Here is a 19,139-nt window from a genome sequence, read left to right on the forward strand (position 1 = left end):
TTCCTCCATTGTGTTATACGTTTATGTACTTTGTTAAAAGTAGATACTACATGTAGGGTTAAACAACAAAGTACACTAGATAATGTCAATTTAGATCTGGTGTCTGCCAGCTCTCTTCCTGGGCTGAACACATCTCCTGCTTGCCCCTGCACATGGTGGTGTCCTCACCTCCAGCCAGATACAGCACTGGCTCGCATGAGAGTTCCAGAAGGTCTAACAAGACAACTCTCTGGGAATCAATAATACTGTAGAGTCTGATAGCTAAATTCAGAGATGGTGATGGCCTGTTTGGTGGAAATGTGTTTCTTCTGAGTTAGTGACATCTTCCTAAATTAATCTTCCACAAATAAGTTAATGTCTGTCTGGCAGAATTTGTCAGGGTCTTTGTGATATTAACATATTGCTTATAAATTTCAATCTAGTTGTACCAGAAAGATGTGTTAGCTTCGTCGATATAAAGATAAAAACCAGGCTCTAAAAAGCAATGCAATAATGTGATTTGAAGTTGTCTAGTCTGATATTACATCCAGATATCCAGAAAGGAGTAGAGAAAGATTTATGGATGAATGATGTGAAAATAAGAATTCCAAACACACCATAAGCATAATGTATATGTCTATATTTAATGGGTTGTAAATATTATGCAGCTTTTGTTTTTTGTAGTTTTCCTTGGTGTATTTCTAGCAGTTAATATAACTACTGATTGTTATAAATAGCAGAAATAACTTAATTATAGATAAATGGAAGCCCACTAATAGTGCCCCTTTTTTATAATATAGCCTTTTTGCTAAAATATATTTTTTGGTCTAATTTTCATGTTAATGTTACCTAAATACCCCAGGTGTTAACACTCGCTTTTGTATAAGGAAGGTGTTTTTCTATGTTTTTAAAGCGCTCTAAATAGGAGACATTGGGTTGCTAGGCTAAAACACGTTTCCAGATTAGAAAAATGAGCTTCTTTCAAAGAACTAAAGGAAAAGAGATAAATAGCAACCAATTAATGTTAGACACATTCATTGTCAGCACACTTGTTAATCTGATTTAATGTCTGTTTTCTTCAATGAAGCGTCTTAATTTACTTTTTAGTGTTGGTATTTCTGATTGAATAAGAAGTGTGCTTTGATTTCTATTACATGGCAAAGAATTACCGATAACAGTAGTCCAGGTGCAGCTGAGTAAGAGGTTTTATTCTTGATTCGTTGCAGAATGCCTGTAAAATATATACAATTAATAAAGAAAACATGCCCCAGTCTCCAACCACACTTCATAGCAATATTCAAACATAAGATGGATTGAAAATTAATAATTTAGAAATATTAAAGAATATGCAAGGAGTAAAATATATATATATTTAAATGTACGGTTATTTTTTAACATACAATCTATATTTTCTTTCACTATTATTGTAAGGATTATTATTTTTAACCTTTAGTTGTCTGTTCTAGGGTTTAGAGTACTTTATTAATAACTGACAAGATATTACCATTGTAAAGAAAGGAGATGTGCAAATGACTTCATTATAAGTAAAGTATATCTGGCGCATTCACTTGAACATTTCAACATTTTGCGAGGCAACTCAGCCCTTCATACATGAAAAATCCACTGGGAGCAGCACTTCATAGGAAGGCTTTTTTTATTAAGCACAGGAGCTGGCAGGTGAGTTTGCAGGGGAATTGTGGTTTCAACTCCCTGAAATTATCTAGGTCTAAATAACTTGACTGTATGAACAATACATTATGGAAGGCAAGCTCAACTGTTGTTGGAAAATTTTGTTAGGGTTGTCCATTTATAATGGACCACAACTCATCATCCAACTCTGCTGCAGACCTTTGATTTAGTGTATAAACTACACATACTATGTACCTTATTTGTTCGAATATAAGACGAGGTTTTTTCAGAGCAAATGCAACCTCAAATAGAGATCAGACTATAAGACTAAGATCCAGGTCCCCAGCAGCGCTGCAGGGGACCTGGATCCACCTCTCTGGCATCTGGTGAACGGCTATTAGTTAGCTCTGCAGTAGCCTACATCTAACCGTCCTGGTTTTTCCTGGACAGTATGGTTTTTCTGGCATTTTCCTGCTTTTGTGGGAGGTGGGAATCATGGACCAGTTGGTGAGATGCCCTGATCTCCCGACAGGTCCAGGTAACTGTAAAAATCAGTGTTCTTCAAAAACACAGACCTTCACTACAACTCCCATGTGGCCACCTCCTGATGCTCTGAAGCCAAGTGCTGTGATGTGGCTCTTCTTGTAAGGTGAATGTGGCACACCCCAGCCCTGTGTACTATTAATGCTGGAACCGTCCACTTCCATTTTCAGCCCTTCCTGCCTCTTGCCACACATCCCAATTTAGTAATATTAAACTAACTAAAGTTGGACTTTTTATGAGCCATGAAAGGGTGGTTGTTATATCTTATTTTGCCACTACTACTACTTAGTATTAAGTGCATCCTTAAATGATAATATTTGTCAAGATAAAAATTACTTGTATATAAATATTTTTCCTATATTAAAAAGAAACCTATTTTGTAGCAAGAGTATAAATGCTTCAGGAGTAAAAAAGAGTTCTGTATAAAAGGTTGGAGGCTCATAATTATATATAAAGTAATTCCCCATGTTACATTGCTAAAGGTTACATTGTTAATGTGATTTACTGCACACTTGCCTTCTAGTTGTAGTAAACTTGTCTAAACAAAAAAATGCCCGAAGCTTCTCTATAACTAGAATCAGTGATCTGTGAAAAGTAAGCAGAATCTCAAAAGTCTTGACACAAGGGGAACAAGAATGATGCTAGACTTTCTGTTGATCCTACACTTCAACCATGACTGACAACTCCCGCGTTGTAAACGTACGGCAGTCATACTTGAGATGCAATCTGAGATGCATCTCATAATTTATAAAACTTGAGTCTCGTAGAATATTGCACAACCTTATGGATATAAATCCACTTATTGCTACAGCGTTCATTTTCATTATAGAGCTATTACACTGCATAGTCTTTTAAGTCTTTATTCTAGGGGCACAACACCTTAGAACAAAATATGTGGATTTTCAGGCATAATTGTATAATCGACAAATGCTCCAACACTGAAATGGTCCACGTTAATTTGTTTTAATGCTTGCCTGTGTGTTCTGATATATCTATCTGTATAAAGAATATAGAAAGAAAACAACACCCTATAAAGCATATAAAATCCAACCAATATCTACCTACAGCAAAGAAAGAAACTGGTGCACTCCCAGCTATTACTATTTAAAAGCACCTGAGACATAAATATTGGGGATTTTGTCACACTATATGGCCATCTATTCCTTAGCCCGCCACTATGTCAAAGAAACCCAATTTTGTCAAGTCCTATCTAATTTTACATGGCTATATTGCTTACCAAGGAGCTGAATCTTTGGGAATGTCTTGCTATATAACCAAGCATTTACTTACAATGAATGTAAGCAAGACTTTTCTTAAGAAAATCCCTTTATAAAAGTAAAGAAGATGGTGCCTTTTGTTGTTTCTCATATGTTCTGATAGGCTAATATATGCATGAAATATTAGATAAAATATTTCATGAAATTAACATGTGGTGGTTAAAAAGTACATCATTATTTAATATTACCTTATTACGATAATAGCCCAAATACAATATTAGGCTGCCTGCTCCATGGGCAAATTACTGCCCAAATGGTCTCTGATCAATGAGTAGGATTCTATTCTATATGACATGTAAACATAAGACTTTCGTCTTTAAGGGACATCTCTTATGTACGACTAAACATCCAAGGAGAGATGGTTGCTGGTTTGGACGTACTTGGCAACCTCCACTGCTCTACAAATAAAGTGTACAAATTACTCTAAGGGACCATGCTGGATTTTATTTTTTCTGCTGACCAAGTACCGGATATGTGATAATCACTGAAAATGTTAAAAGATATTTATGCTCAAGGAAGCCATTAGGAAGCCTGGTGAACTGAGTGACAGCAATTGCTAATAATGTTTCTATATTCTAAAAATATGGAAATCTTCCACATAGTAGGCTTAGGAGACTGATTTATATACTTTGAATAATAAAGACCAGAGGTATATTACCCTTTATTTCTTTATTGTGACCTCATTCTGTGGGTTTCCCTACAATTGCAAGAATACACAAACTCAGTATGAATTTAATCCAGAAGAACTTGAGAACTCTCTGGACGGACTGCTTTGCAAAAAAAAAAAAAAAGAAATTAGCAGAACACAAACTTCCAAATTATAATAGCAGAGTTTGCCTGGGGTCCATCTGACATCAAGTCTGATTTATGTACCTAGCTCAATAGCGAAAACTCAGCAGTTAGAGACCAAACCACAAGGGTGATTTTTGTTTTTCTTTCAGAGTTTATTCTGATTGAATATTAATGCAACCAATTATTATTAAACTATAAATATTACTTAATATATATTAGTAAGCATATAGGTTTCATTAGTTAAGTCAACAGCACATAATTAGCAGTACTGATAATCAACCATAGTTAGATTCAGCAGTTTTCAAAAGAAGGAATCTATATCTAATATGCCAGCAGAGCACATTTGAAAGGGAGATGCTAGAAGGAAAAATAAACACATTGTTTGCAGTATTTTCTGTTTCTGGTTAGAAAGGCAGTGGCTGTAATACTAGTTGTTCGCATATAGTGGTTCTGCTTAACATTGGTTACTTATTATATATATATTTAATAAAATATTTGGAAAATCATTGTTCTGCTTCTACATACATACCATAATATTCTAAATATGTAACTTTGCCTACATATATTTTTTAAACACTAAAAAACTAATGTACTAATGAGCTAGGTCCTCTTAAAGAAATAATAAAATATGACATATAAACTATTTTTTCATGAAAGCCAAACTGCGTGGAGACAGTTGTCACTCACTAGACTTGTGCTTTCAGATTTGTATGAATTTAAATGAAATTTGCCAAATTCCTCAGTTCGTATGAATGTCCAAAAATGAGGAGGAACCCCAACAAAACAATTGAAAAACGAAGCAGAAAGCTCTGAAAAAAGAAACCTTTCATTTGCATTTCATAATTATTTTCACTCTCACTCTTACTAATCCTTAGTAGACTTGTGCATTCGTCTTCGGGTGAACATGAAAACGAACACGAACTTAATGTAAAACCAACAGAGGGCAGCATTCTGTCCGAACATATATTAGCCATATGTGGCAGTGTGCTCATTTGCATTTATTCAAATAAAATATATTCCCATGATCCTTTCGTGTAATGGTTTAATACAAAAAAACCCAAAATAAATAGAAAAAAAGAGTTTGCAAGTTCGACAGAATTAATGTCTGCGAGTGCGGACATTTAACTGTTGCAGTGGGGAGACCAGCGGATCATGGGGATATATTTTATTTAAATAATTAATAAATGAAAATGAACACACTGCCACATAAGGCTAATATATCTTCGGACAGAATGCTGCCCTCTGTTGGTTTTACACTGAGTAGCATAATATTCTGCCCGAGAATATATTAGCTATATATATGGTAGTGAGCTCAATAGAGTTGCTGATACGCACATTTAAACTACTGGCGCCAGAGCTGCTGTGGTACGCGTTAACTCCGTATTAACCCCTTAACCGGAAAAAACGAAGAAAAAACGAATATTCGCCCGAAGAGAAGACAGGAACGGGCGAATATTCGCGGAATACGAAGATTTTTTTTTTTTTGACGAAGACGAGCACGAAGACGAACACGAAGAGCCCCCTGGTGCCCAAGTCTAATCCTTAGCACACTCGCAAACTCTCACACTCTCTTACACTTTCTTATGCTCTCTTTCTCTAATACTATTTCATGTTGTCTCAATGTCTGCCTACCTTCTCCACCGACTACTTCAGTGTCCCTGTCTACCTTCACACAGCTCTGCTTCTTATTACACCTTGCCTTGTTTCTCTGTCTTTTTTCTTCATCCTCTTCTCCCTGTGTCCTCTTTCTTCATCATTTTTTTGTCCATTGCACAAGTCTATGGCCCACATCTGGTACTCAGGCTTTTAATTTAATAGTGCTAGGTTAGGGATTAGGATGGATTCAACTGCCAGAGATAAATCTATGATTAATAATTGAATAGTAATACCGCTGTTGACTGCAATGCAAATGAGAGATCAAAAAGCACATACGGTGGGCCGGATTTATTAACTCAAAAAATGTATCTCCATATCTTATTTTTTTCTATTGCAGTTTAAGGAAGTTATATTGTTATTCACTTATTTGTGATAGATTTATAAAGCCCACTAACCGTATGTGATAATGCTAATACCTCAGTAATGTGTACTAATAAAAAAAGCTATCCTTTTATTGTTTACAACGTATTACTCAAAAAACCTACCTACAAGATTTAGATTTTTCCATTATTATACTAATCAACCATTCTAACACTAATGAAATACATGTTTCGAATATCAAATACATGCACATGTGGGAACGTACTCAAAGTTGTTCACTAGATGTGAGTTCTGCTTACTCCCATCCGCTTCCACATCTATTGTAGTATAGCACAACCAACATTTTTGGGGCCTGGATTTTGAAATGATAGAACCTCTCAACCTATGCAACTATAAATATGCATTGCAAGAAGAAATACGGTAAATAGTCTACTGAATGTTTTATGCATGGGGTATTCGAGTGATCATGCATATGATTTGAGCTGTTTAAACCACCCATATTTGTTCCTAAGAAAAGGGTCTCCACTTATACGACAGACATTCTGAGCTGTTCAAAGATTATAATAATCTAACACAGCTAAACCAATTAAACTGCTGCAGCATGAAAATGCTTACAGTCCTTCTTGTTTGTTTTTGTGTATTAAAACCTTTAGGGTCCCATTATTTTCAAGAAAATTAAATTTTTGTCGCACACAATCTTAGAAAATCCAAGGGGAAAAAAGGATTAAGATTTAATTAGCTACAATTGAAAGGCTGAAAATACATTGGGAATCTTTTTAGATAAAAATACTTTTCTTGATATACATAAGCTAGGATATATGTCTTAGTAGCCATTATGGTAAATTAAGAATTGGAGACAAGAATAGGTCATTGTAATGATTATTAGCAGAAATGTCATATTGAAAGAAACATTTCTAGAGGTTTTTCATTTGAGACTTGCGTTTAGCAATCTGATGTTTTAAGACATGGAACATTTTCTCTTTGGCTCCCATTCTAGACATCACCATGTGCACATATCCTGTTGTTCTATACTTGGCATATTAAAAAGCTGTCCACTTGTATAATTTTTATAGTCTTTCAACATTTTATCAACTGTCATGTTGCTGGGTCCCGCGGCCAGCGGGTAGGCTGCTAAAAGCTGGTCCCGAGCAGCGTGTACTCATAGCTGGAACACTTGCCAGCTGTCCTCTTCCTCTGCTGCCGCTCCTGTGTCTTACCTTGGCGTTGGGTTTAAATACCTGGAACTGCATCATTCTGGTACACTGGTATGGTCTACTTAGAGAGTTGCTGTTTATTTGGATTTGGCCCTTGCCTGTCTAGCTATACATTTGCCTAGTGATCTTGCTATTGTTGCCATTCTGTGTACTGGACCACTGGCTTATCAGACTGCCCGCTATGTGTCCCAGACCCCTGCCTTTTCTGACTATCTGCTACATGTACCAGTCCTCTGGCTACCATATACACTTTGTCATCAGAAACCGTACATACCTGTTTATAACTGAGCCTCCTCACTGTTCCCTGGTTCACTTTCTAGGGTTCTGGGCAGAAAAACTTCTGCGTTGAGTGCCCAGGTTATGACATACTTGTCATTAACCAAATAATTCGACTAATGTGAAGACCTAAAAAGCTTTCAAATGTTCCGTATTGTAGGGAAACCCCTTTTACCATCAATTTCAATAAAAATGTTTCATCCCTAAACCCTTTCCTTAGAGATGTATCACTCTTCTGCTTAATTTAGGCTCTGAAGCAAATACATTGATTGTAAGTCCTAGCTTTCAAATATATTAAAATCAAAATGAACTATTATGGACAATCCAAGCTTGCCATCTAGCCTTATGATACTTTTACATGTGGAATATTGACCAGGGCACAGATACTTTTGTTCTCAAAGTATGTCAGAGCCTTAGAAAAATATGTGTTATATTGTAGATTTAACTTTGACCTTAGTTATGAAAGTAGGACATTGTTGCCAAGATTTAGTCTTTGTAACATAGAAGATATTTTTATGCATATTTCATAACTCAGTACTCTTGGTATAACAGCAAAACACATGAACGCATGTCGCCCATATGCAGTTTAATGGTTAAGGCAACCGTTAAAATGTTGCATCTGTCACTCAGTTTTTTCAGCTACAATGTCCTTGCCTGAAGGAAGATGGATGTTATGTTATTTTTTTTTATTTTTTTTGCTCCTTTAGAAGTTTTTTTCCTGTGATTTAGACCAACATATGTGACCAAATTTAATCATTTTTCTTTATAAATAGTATTTTTTTAGGAGGCTTTATTGGAATAAACTTTTGTTATATTAGCAATAATTTTCCAATTTATAATTTTAAATGAAAAAGACAAATTAGACCTTCCTTAGAATTACCTTATTCTCACAAAAAAATGACTGCAGGAGGAGATCATGAATACTTAAATGCACATGTGCATACAAACACTAAACCATCTAGAACCTGACGGTCGGCGACTAACCCTATTTTGATAATAGTCCTGTTGAGCATAATAGTACCCAGTTTGTACACTATTTGTTCACTTTCTCTGATTTAGCCACATATGTTTTGTGCTAGAGTATGAGATTTATAGCAGGAGTCCAACTCAAAAAAGGTTAGTATATACAAGCAAGCATTACACGATTTGAGTGTTCTGACAATGACATACAGCAGTCTTCAGTTCTCCAACACTTGCCTAAACTTGCCTAAAATAATCATATTGCATTCTTAAAAGTTTTATTATCAGAGCCAGAACAAATCTTGATTGTTTCGTCAGTGCATCTGATCTTACTCCTTTGCCTCTTAGTAAAGATAGCAAATTTAGTACAATATGATATGGGTACAATAAGTATATATATATATATATATATATATATATATATATATATATATATTGGGAAATAAAGTCCCTGTCCCTTAATGCTTGCAGTCTAATTAAAAGGGGCTCAAGGGACACAGAAATACAATCAGGAGAGTGAATTAATAAAAGTCATAAGCAATGGTATACCTGCATTATTGGATGAAGGTATTGAGCAGGCTGCATATATTCTTCATTCATAAGCAGGTACGTACAGATGAACTTCTCCACATAAAGCACTCTCACTTTGCCAAACGGGGACTATATCTTTTTAACTAGGATTAATACACACTGGCATACATACAATGTAATAATACTTCTAAACCTAAATAAATGGTCCATGAAACGCCCTGAACTATAACCCTGCATTAATAGAAAATGGCTGGCAGGAGGGTGGTTATGTGTGAATCAATTATGGTTATGATTACCTAATACACACTCTTCTTCTGTTACCTGTAAGAAAGGAAATGAAAAGATTGCCTATCACGCCGCAGTGAAGCTATTCCTATATGCTGTATAACACAATAAATTAAAAAAGGCACAGCATGTTTTAAGTACAGTTCCCTTTTCTACTTTGCACTCCTAATTGAAATTGTTCATTTTAGAGAGCTTCTCTATAAAGCCAGACCTCAATTTCCAATTTACTGTTTTGCTGGTAATGGCCTATGCTGCATGGATCATAGACACTTTCCTAAATCAAATCAGTCGGCTCACATATTACAATGCACCAGCTGCTTATTTGTCCTCAGCATGTCCACTTTGTGATTAGAACCAAGAGCCATTTTCACAACTCTTAATTGAAGCAAGCTCCCCTGATAACCTGTATCTAGCTTGCCACGGCAAAAATTACAGTTATAAAGTATCCGCGCATTACAGGGTAGATGACTATCATAGATAAATGGGATTTTGTGAAAAATAAACATGAGTAGGTTTTTCACCTGTTCATTAGTATTAAGAAAAACACCTCTTCTCAAACTTTTACTGTTACTATTAGAAATGTAACATTTGGTTTCCCAAATGCATTAGTTTACCTTTTTTCCTGTTTATACCAAAAATGCTGAACTTTATGTACGTATAAAATAAAGTATTCAAATACTTGCACGTTATGCAGAATATAAAGAAAATTTCCTTAACATACCTCTGTGCTGTGATCTTTGAAGTGTATGTACTAAAACTACCCATAGCGTGTGATTTTCTTTTGTCAATCAGTGTAAATGTTTTTCTAGATCAATATCAATATCCTGTTAATGTCATGGAAAAATAAATATTGTTCCTTGAGCATTAAATACTGCATACAGTAATTTTTTTTTTGCATTAACGAAAGCCTGATTTTATTTAATTTTGTTCCGATAAACTTCCCGGAGACTGCTGTCAGTTGTGTGATATATTTTTGGGACCTTTCCTGCTCAAGCACCACACTGAGCTGATTCTTTGTGGCAATACTTCCTCCATTAGTCAGAATGTCTGGATGATTAAGGCTCACCACAAGGTGGTATGATAAAAGAGTCAGAGTGTTTGCCTTGTAGACTGGACTAAGATAACTATGCAAGAACACATACACATGACTAATATGCAGCTTCCAGAAAACATTATATTTTATAAAAACTATAGCCCTTTTATAAAAGAAACCAGCATAATAATGAAAAACAGAATTACTGGGTAACGACAATGAAGTGCCCCTCTTTTGCTTGCTTCTATATTTGAGATACATTAGACATACATAAAGTATAGCATTATTTGCATTTACAGCCATGTCACAAGAAACAATGAGCATGCCTGAAATAAGCTTGGAAAGGATTAAGCTAGGCTCAGGTTGGCGTGTTTTATTGAAACATGAAAGGGTGGAGTAGAAGGATGAGTAAAAAAAAGAGAACACCATCGGTGATTGGGCTCCAAAAAGTGGCATTCGCCAAGCTTTCTTATTTTGCAAAATATGTCCAAATTAAGCAGGTGTTAAACATTAGTTCAAATTTTCAAAGTGACTATAAATTAGTATATTACTGAACTGTTAAATGTGTCACTATTTCTATACTTAGACAGTGTTTGAGCCTGAAGCAGCAATTAATCTTGATAAGAGGCCTCATTCAAAAATCATTTGACGTTAATAAGAATTTGTTTGACAAATGACCCATAACATCAGTTCTAATACAATAGGTAGAACATTGCTAAAGTTAACCCATTTTTCATTTAAACGGAAAATATCACACACAATACAGTGGTAAACCAATGAAAGTTGACTGACATACCATTGGCTGGGTTGAAGTGCCCATCTTCTTTGGATGGTCTAACATTGACAGAACAAAAGCAAAAATATTTTCATTTACTGTTCTGAAGATAATAATGAATTATATTACCATCATACAAGATGCTCACAAAAAGTATATTGTAATGTCATTGAGTTTCAATTACGTTAAACATCAGTGTTTGACAATACAGATTTGTCTGTCTCTTCCAAACTGTCTCTTCTCTGTCTCTGCCCAAATTAGGTTCACACATTGACACCGTCAGAATTGTAATTAAGTTATAAAATGAAGATTGATTGTGGCAGGGGCATAACTAGAAGCCACCAGGTCCTAGTGCCCCACAGCCCCCAGAATTCACCAAGCAACGTGTCCCACAGGGCTGCCTTTTGCCCCCAACTTGTCTGTGCCATCTTTGTCCCTAAACAGCTTGTCTGTGCCATATCTGCCCTCAAAAAGCATGCTGTAACATGTTTCTCACCAAAACAGCTTGTCAGTGTGCCCTGACAGCTTGTCTGTGACATATTTGTCCCCAAACAGCTCGCATGTGCCATCTTTGCCCTAAACAACTTGCTCTGCATCACCAACACCCAAACACACACACCGGGACAGTCTCTGTCACACTGACACCCAAACACACACACACACCAGGACAGGCTCTGCCACACCGACACCTGTACACGCACACCAGGACCGGGACTACTAACATGTTATACTCACTAGGGAATACTAAGTTATCTTAAAATGTATAGCCTGGAGGAGAAAGGAGAGATAGAATATATCAAAGAAATATTTGAATACATAAAGTGATTCAAAGTGCAAGAGGGATGTATATTTCAATGGTAATCAAATATTAGAACAAGAGGGTGGTATATAAGTGGCTTCACGGTGGCAAAACTCTGCCGGGGAAGGTCTGCGCGATGGACGCTGACAACCCCCGCTGCTCCTTCCGGCTGCAGCGGAAGTTGTCTACGTGAATCGCGTAGACGTCTACGCGATGCCCCAGCTACGCACCAGGGAGTCAGAAGCACCGGTAAGTTGGGGGGGGGCATAAGACAGGAGGATTCAGGTCTCCAGCAACGCTGCAGGGGATCTGGATCTTAGTCTCATAGTCAGACCTATCTGAGGTCTGATTATAAGATGACCCCGATTATAAGATGAGCATTTGCTCTGGAACAAAACGCATCGTATAATCGAGAAAATACAGTAAAAGATAATAATAATAGGAGTGTGTGAGTTGTATGACTCGCATATCACCTTGCATTTCTACAAAGGCGATGTTCGCTAGCTAGAACTTGCTGGCTAATGAATTCTGCTTGTTTTTTTTTTAATTCATGTCAACTCAACTGTCCTGTGATTGATTTTATGTGTGTTGTGTGAAATTTGACAAGAGCAAATAGGAGTTGGAGTATATTCTAACTTCTTTAACTTGCTACTGCAAATTCACAATTTCTTCAACTTGCACACACTCGCTGAATACGCTTCCTCACATTTTCACCTCTTGGTGCTGTAAAGTTTAGCAATATTTGTACAGGTATAACACAGTAGTGGTGAGAGAAAAAGAAAGTTAATAGTTTCAATAATTTATATTTATATCAGTGGATATATACGCTACTCTTCAAAAGTTTAGAGGTTTCCTTGTTTCCTTAAAATAACATCAATGGATCAGAAATACAATGTTAATGTTGTTAATGTTGTAAATGATCATTGTAGCTGGAATATCTTTGTAGTCACTTACCCTGTAAAGATAGACACATGGGAATCATGCTATATGAGAATAATATATTTCTTTATCACCTTTATAAATTGGGGTAAAAAAAAGAATAGGTATAAGCTTCCCTAGGGATCTTTTTAACATTGTGGTATTTCCCTTGTATACTTGATTAGTAACTCTTTATGCAACATTGTATTTACACTTTTAGCCTATAATAGTCCACTGTTGTATCTTGTCATTTTATTAGTCTCCTTTTGAGCCATACATTTGTGTAAAAATGGTGACCTCTTTAACTATATTTTAAAACTGGAATTCAAGCTTTACTTGTGTGCTAGTAGACTAAAATAATCAACAAAACTGCTATTATTGGTATTAATTTTATTCATTTTCAACATATACGGGTTAGAAAACCCATTTAAATCACACATGTAACTGAAATTTATGTGACATTTCGTATTAAATATGGATAGCCAAATGCCACATAAAAGTTGATATGCAGTGTTGTTCACAAAATTCCAGGTTGTAATAAATCTTGAGTTACGTCGTAGCTCAGTACAATAAGGAGTATAATAGATTGAAATGTCCTTAGATGAGAAACCATTATCATTTTTAGATTGAGATTTTATTCATTGATATGCCATTTCCACAGAAAAGTTTACAGATGATTATGGTGCTCTAATTAGTCTCTGGAGTGTACTAAACTTCTGCTCGTTAGCCTGTCTGCATTGTCGTGAGCTGATTTTGGTAAATTATGTCGAATCCTTTTTTTCCCCAGATATTGCAGTTCCTCATCCTGACAAGAAGTCCATTTTAATGTATGTCACATCACTTTTCCAAGTTCTGCCACAAAGAGTATCCATTGAATCACTTCGTGAATTGGACACATTGCCTCGCCAAACGCTAACTCAAGAAAAACAAGTCAAGTCTTTTGATCAGCATCATTTCTCTCAGCAAGTAAGACTCGTTATTTATTTTTCTATACATATCATAAAGTTGGCTTTGTTGTTTAAAGTAAAACAAGTTTACTCAGACCAGAGGTGGATTCATTGCTTATTATTGCTCCACAGTAAGAAAGTAAAGTTCTGCTATTAAGCTACTGTTTTGTTCTTGTTGCCTTGGGAACCCAAAACTGGAATTTGCTTTTGGAGAGAGTCTATTTATAACAGGCATCACTTTACAATTATGTTTAAAATATATTTGCATTTCATAGCACAATATTCTATAAATATAGTATGTAAATGCATTCTGGGTGAAGAGAAGCCTGAAAAACACTAATTTGGTGTTTCAGAATAAAATCATATAATCACATTTTGGAAAAATCTTGTTACTTGTATTTCCAAAAATAGCACTGTAAGTATAATCATTTTATTGTTGGTTGTAATACAGTGTTATCCGGATAAAGCAATGGTTGAAAGACAGAATGAATGGTGTACCTTCTTGGACCCATACTTTTATTAGCCTTTTGCATTCGTATTCGGGCAAACATGAAAACATGGTCGCTAGCAGGGGGCTCGTCTGCCATCAACCAATAGAGTTGCTCCTACAGACATTTAACTCCTGACGGCAAACCTACAGATTTCCGCTTCCATTAACCCCTGTGATGCTGCGTAGATAACTGGTTCACCATCAGGAGTTAAGGTCCATAAGAGCGACTCTATTGGTCGCCGGCAGGGGCCTCCTCTGCCATCAACCAATAGAGTTGCTCGTATGGACCTTTAAAATCCTGGCTCCAAAGCTGCTGCGTAGTGCATACCGCGTAGTGCGTAGCGTGTTAACCCCATATTAACCCCTGCAAAAAACAAAGAAAAAAAAACCAAAAACACGAAGGATCTACACAAATATTTTCCCGAACCGAACATAGGAACGGGCAAATATTCGCGGAATACGAAGATTTTTTTCCCCACAAAGACAAGCACGAAGAGTTGGCCGCCGTCCAAGTCTACTTTTTATTATTTTTATTAGCCATTTTACAAAATGGCTCAAACGTATGCCTTGGAGGAAAGAAGAGAGATTTAACAGGAGGGACAATTATTTTTAACATGGAAAAATGTTAGAACAAGAGATTATAATCTAAAATCAGAGGGTCAGAGGTGTAGATGTAACAAAGTTTTACTTTATTGAATGTTTAACAATAACTAAATGTTTTTTAACCACAAAACAATATATTACATTTGGCTTGGCTAGTCAAACTAAACACATAGATCTCTCCAGGTGAAATATAAATACGCAAGTATGAAATCTATAGGAAAACTTATTAGCAATAGAGAATAAAGAATTTGCAATGGATTATGCAATGTATTTGCTTATTAATTATGGGATAGTAAGTATATTTAACCCTGCTAATTCAGAGGAAAGATAATCATTCATGGAATTATGTTATTTTGACAAATTATAAGTTTTTGAAAAGTTAATACCAATAAATGGACTTCAAGGGAGTCAATGTCCTCCATTGTCTAGAAGATTCTGAAGAATAAATCCAGGGAAACAAACATTTAAGAGGAGCTCCCATGGGAAAAAATATCTTTGTACACAAAGCATAGTGTTGTGTAAAGTAATGTAGGTTAGCATTGACGAAAATCTAATAAAGCCTGCGTTGGAGGCTGCGTTTGTCAGGAATGTGATATTTTGAGTGACATTCCCTGCACAGTCACCACACTGAGATGATTTGTGATGGCAGTGCCATGAAGTCCATTCCTACACAGACTTTCATCAGTAGTAGTGCCCGGCTGGGTGATAAACGCGAACTGTTCAATTTTTAACAACTAGCAATATGATAAGAAGTCATAGAAACATAAACTGTAATAGAAGATAACAGTTTGTTTCACTCTGCTAATTTTTGACCATCTAGTCAGGGTGTTTATTAGATTTGGGCATTTGTACAAATTTTAAAAAGGAGGATGAGCTTTAGCGAAAGCTAAAAGCTCAGAATTTTTGTTTGAACTTTGATTTCCACAGTCTCACGTTATCTCGCAATGTCTTCCTAGCTTCTCTGTCTCCTTTTCCACATCTCTGCTTCTTGCTTGCCTTATTCTAGTTCTCCTTTCTTCTCTGGTGATCTGCTTCTCCTGGTTATCTGCTGGGTTACTTTGGCCTCCTGGAGCACTTCTGCATCAGAGTTGAGCCTCGGCAAGCACCATGGGGACAACCTCTCCCCTGATGGGAGTAATAGGGGAGAGGTTGTCCCTGTGGTATGCAATATGTCTGCATTATTATTATTATGGGAATTATTCAGTAGGTCACAACATGACTGGTATTATCTAGGCAATCTACTGCGAGACCCTACATGGTAATAATGCTTATATCATTATACCAATTGTTTTCCTATGTTTAACTTTATATATATATTCAAAATATAAGACAAAATAGTATTTTGTGACAAGTTACACAATACATGCTCTTGGTGTGACTAATAATATTGTACCTCGAACACTCTAACCAATTGTACATGTGATGAAAAAAACATTAGTCTAGTTCCCCCAATTAAAAAAGAAGAACATGATCTTATGCATTTCTGCACCTGCATAGGTGGCTGGCATACTTCTTCATTGATGTTAAGAAAGCACAGAGGATTTTGCTAGCATTTGAATGAAGGAATTTATTTACTACAGTACTTCTAGAAAACATTTGATTTAGAATGACTACACATTATGCTCATCTTTAAAGTGAACAGCTGGATAAGGTCTTGTGCACAACAGTGGACTGGCTGCAACTGTTGGACAATTTATCTTAAAGCTGGAAGATCTATCCAGACAAGCAGGGGATGTTCAGGCTAATGCATAGAGCAGACAAGTCACAGGATTATAAAGCAGTGGGGACTATGCTTACAGAAACAAGTAACCGTGATTAGCAACTCCCTTTATTGGAATCAGCAGAGACTATTATATCTCTCTCTAGCAGTCTTACAATCCTTTATTTTGTAGAATGTTCTTTGTGTGTCAATGTATCTATAGTCCTGGTGTAATAGTAACAGTGACAGAGTAATCAGAACATCATCTACTCTGCTCTTTAAGCAATATCGTGCGAAAAGATTAGTTAATATTGGTAATACCTGCTGATAAAAACAGTCGCCTGATGTTGCATAGTTGAGGTCAAAGGAGACACACATAATGGATTTTTGGTCCAGGCTGATGACTTTTATGGTGTCATGCTAAGTATGGCTTACATGTCCACTTCCTTAGGAATAAAAGAATACTTAGTTATTCAAAAAGCAAAACTATTACTAACCTCAAACCAATTGTTTTTGTATACGATATAAAATTCTTTCTCGCTTCAAGATGCCTAATGCAGTGTTTAGCACAATAAACATCTACATAATTGTTAAAATCTTATTTTGTCAAACACTGGGAAAGTTCTTTGACCCCTGCATATCAAATTTAGAGTTTGGTCTTTATTTTTTTGAATCTTAACTTGACTTAATATCAAGTAATATCGTAATGAACAAAAGTCAACAATATATTTTCTAATGTGACATTACATTACATTTAATCTATAAAACTCCAGATTCAGAATTGGTCTAGGGGAGATTTATTAAATCTGGTCAACAACTATATTACATACTGATATTTAAATGGGAAGAAAAGGAGAATGACGGAAGCAAAACTAAAAAAATGAAATGTGTAGGGTAGAGCCAGCATATCCAGCTAAACTGGTGGCGGAAGAATCTTAGGATCTCAACTTAGAAGCAAAAATAAAAGAAGCAAAAAGGTCCAATGTGTGGTAGCATCTACCAAATAGATCATTTACATTGTTATGAGCAGTGAACTTTGTTACCCATTTACCAATTTCCTAATATACAAGTCTGGCCCAAAGGGATCTAGGCAAATTTTAAGATTTTCCCCATCCCAAATACCTTAGTCTCAACTTATCGCACAGCAAGAACCTAGTGTATTATTATTATTATTATTATTATTATTATTATTCAAATGGCCAACCCTAGTTATTCACAGAAGCTGAAAATGTGCATTCATGTATTCTTTGTATCTCCCCATGTCACTTGGTTTTGAATTCAGCCCTATTAATGCCATTGTGAGGGAATCCTGCTAGACAGCCTAGGAAATTAGTTACGGAATGATTTTTCATACAAATACTTAGCAGGGCAAAATAAAAAAAATACTGCTGAACTATACTTGCAAATAATTACCCACCCTAATAGTATATTTAACATAATTGCAGCATTTGCCAGTTATATTGTATATCAGATATAATAAGTTGAATGTTTTGTGTGCTAGCATGTAAAAATTGGTAAAAAGAAAAGCTTTTGTGATCTATGTACTTATCGATTTGTGTGTACCTTTGTTCCTTTCATCTCTTCTTAGATCACTGCGAGTGTAGAACAAGGTCGTGCGCACAACCCCTCACCACCTCCTAAACCTGGCTTCAAAAGCTATGCCTACACGCAATCTGCTTATGTCATGTACCCTGACCAAAAAAGAGGGCAGTACCCTCCACAGGTCTGTCAAATGTCTTAAATGTGAGAAACAATAACTAACATATCTGGCATGCTTGCTGTGAGGCTGTGTTCTTTTGTTGTTGCTATTCAAGTATGTGTGCAGTGTCTAATATTTTACAGCTTCTAAATCGAGTAACAGTATTTGAAAATTCTTGCAATCCGTTCTTGCAATAACTAAGGAGCACCCTACCTAGACCACAGGCACAATGATGCTACCATCACCATAAAATCAATTGTACTTTCTGCTTCTAATATGGAGTATCTTACCATGTGTGAACACACAGTGCTGGGCTACATGTAGAAGAAACTGGCCAGTTGTAACAAAAAAGATGGAAGCGCCTCCCTTACAAAAAAAATACTGCAGTTTTTCTGAAGTAATACTGCAGTTTTTTGGACATGAAAAAACTGCAATACTGCACTTGCACTGCAGTATTACTGTACATTTACTGCAGTTTTACTGCATTTGTACTTCACTGTACTGCAGTTGTACTGCAGTTATTTTTGTACGGAAGTACAAATGCAATAAAGCTGCAGTACTTTGAAGTACAACTGTAGGTTTGCAATATAAAAAAAAGTGCAGTAAGGCTAGGTTTCCACTTGGGTTTTTGTCCGGCGTTTTTTTCTTGATGAAAAACGCCAGGAAAACTGCCAAGAAAACTGCCACTGCATTTACCTGCGTTTTGGCGTTTT

General features: G+C 36.0%; 1 protein-coding gene across 1 annotated transcript in view; it reads left to right on the forward strand.

The window, feature by feature from the left end:
- The window catches only part of DMD (dystrophin), an 870,543-nt gene that overhangs the window by 256,365 nt on the left and 595,039 nt on the right, over positions 1 to 19,139 (forward strand). Inside the window, exons 8-9 of the mRNA XM_053455059.1 lie at positions 13,776 to 13,954; positions 18,316 to 18,450. Of these exons, the coding sequence (XP_053311034.1) occupies positions 13,776 to 13,954; positions 18,316 to 18,450 (314 nt within the window). The remainder of the gene's footprint in view (positions 1 to 13,775; positions 13,955 to 18,315; positions 18,451 to 19,139) is intronic.

The sequence above is a fragment of the Spea bombifrons genome, chromosome 2 (assembly GCF_027358695.1).
Source record: "Spea bombifrons isolate aSpeBom1 chromosome 2, aSpeBom1.2.pri, whole genome shotgun sequence".
In the NCBI taxonomy this organism is placed as follows: domain Eukaryota; kingdom Metazoa; phylum Chordata; class Amphibia; order Anura; family Pelobatidae; genus Spea; species Spea bombifrons.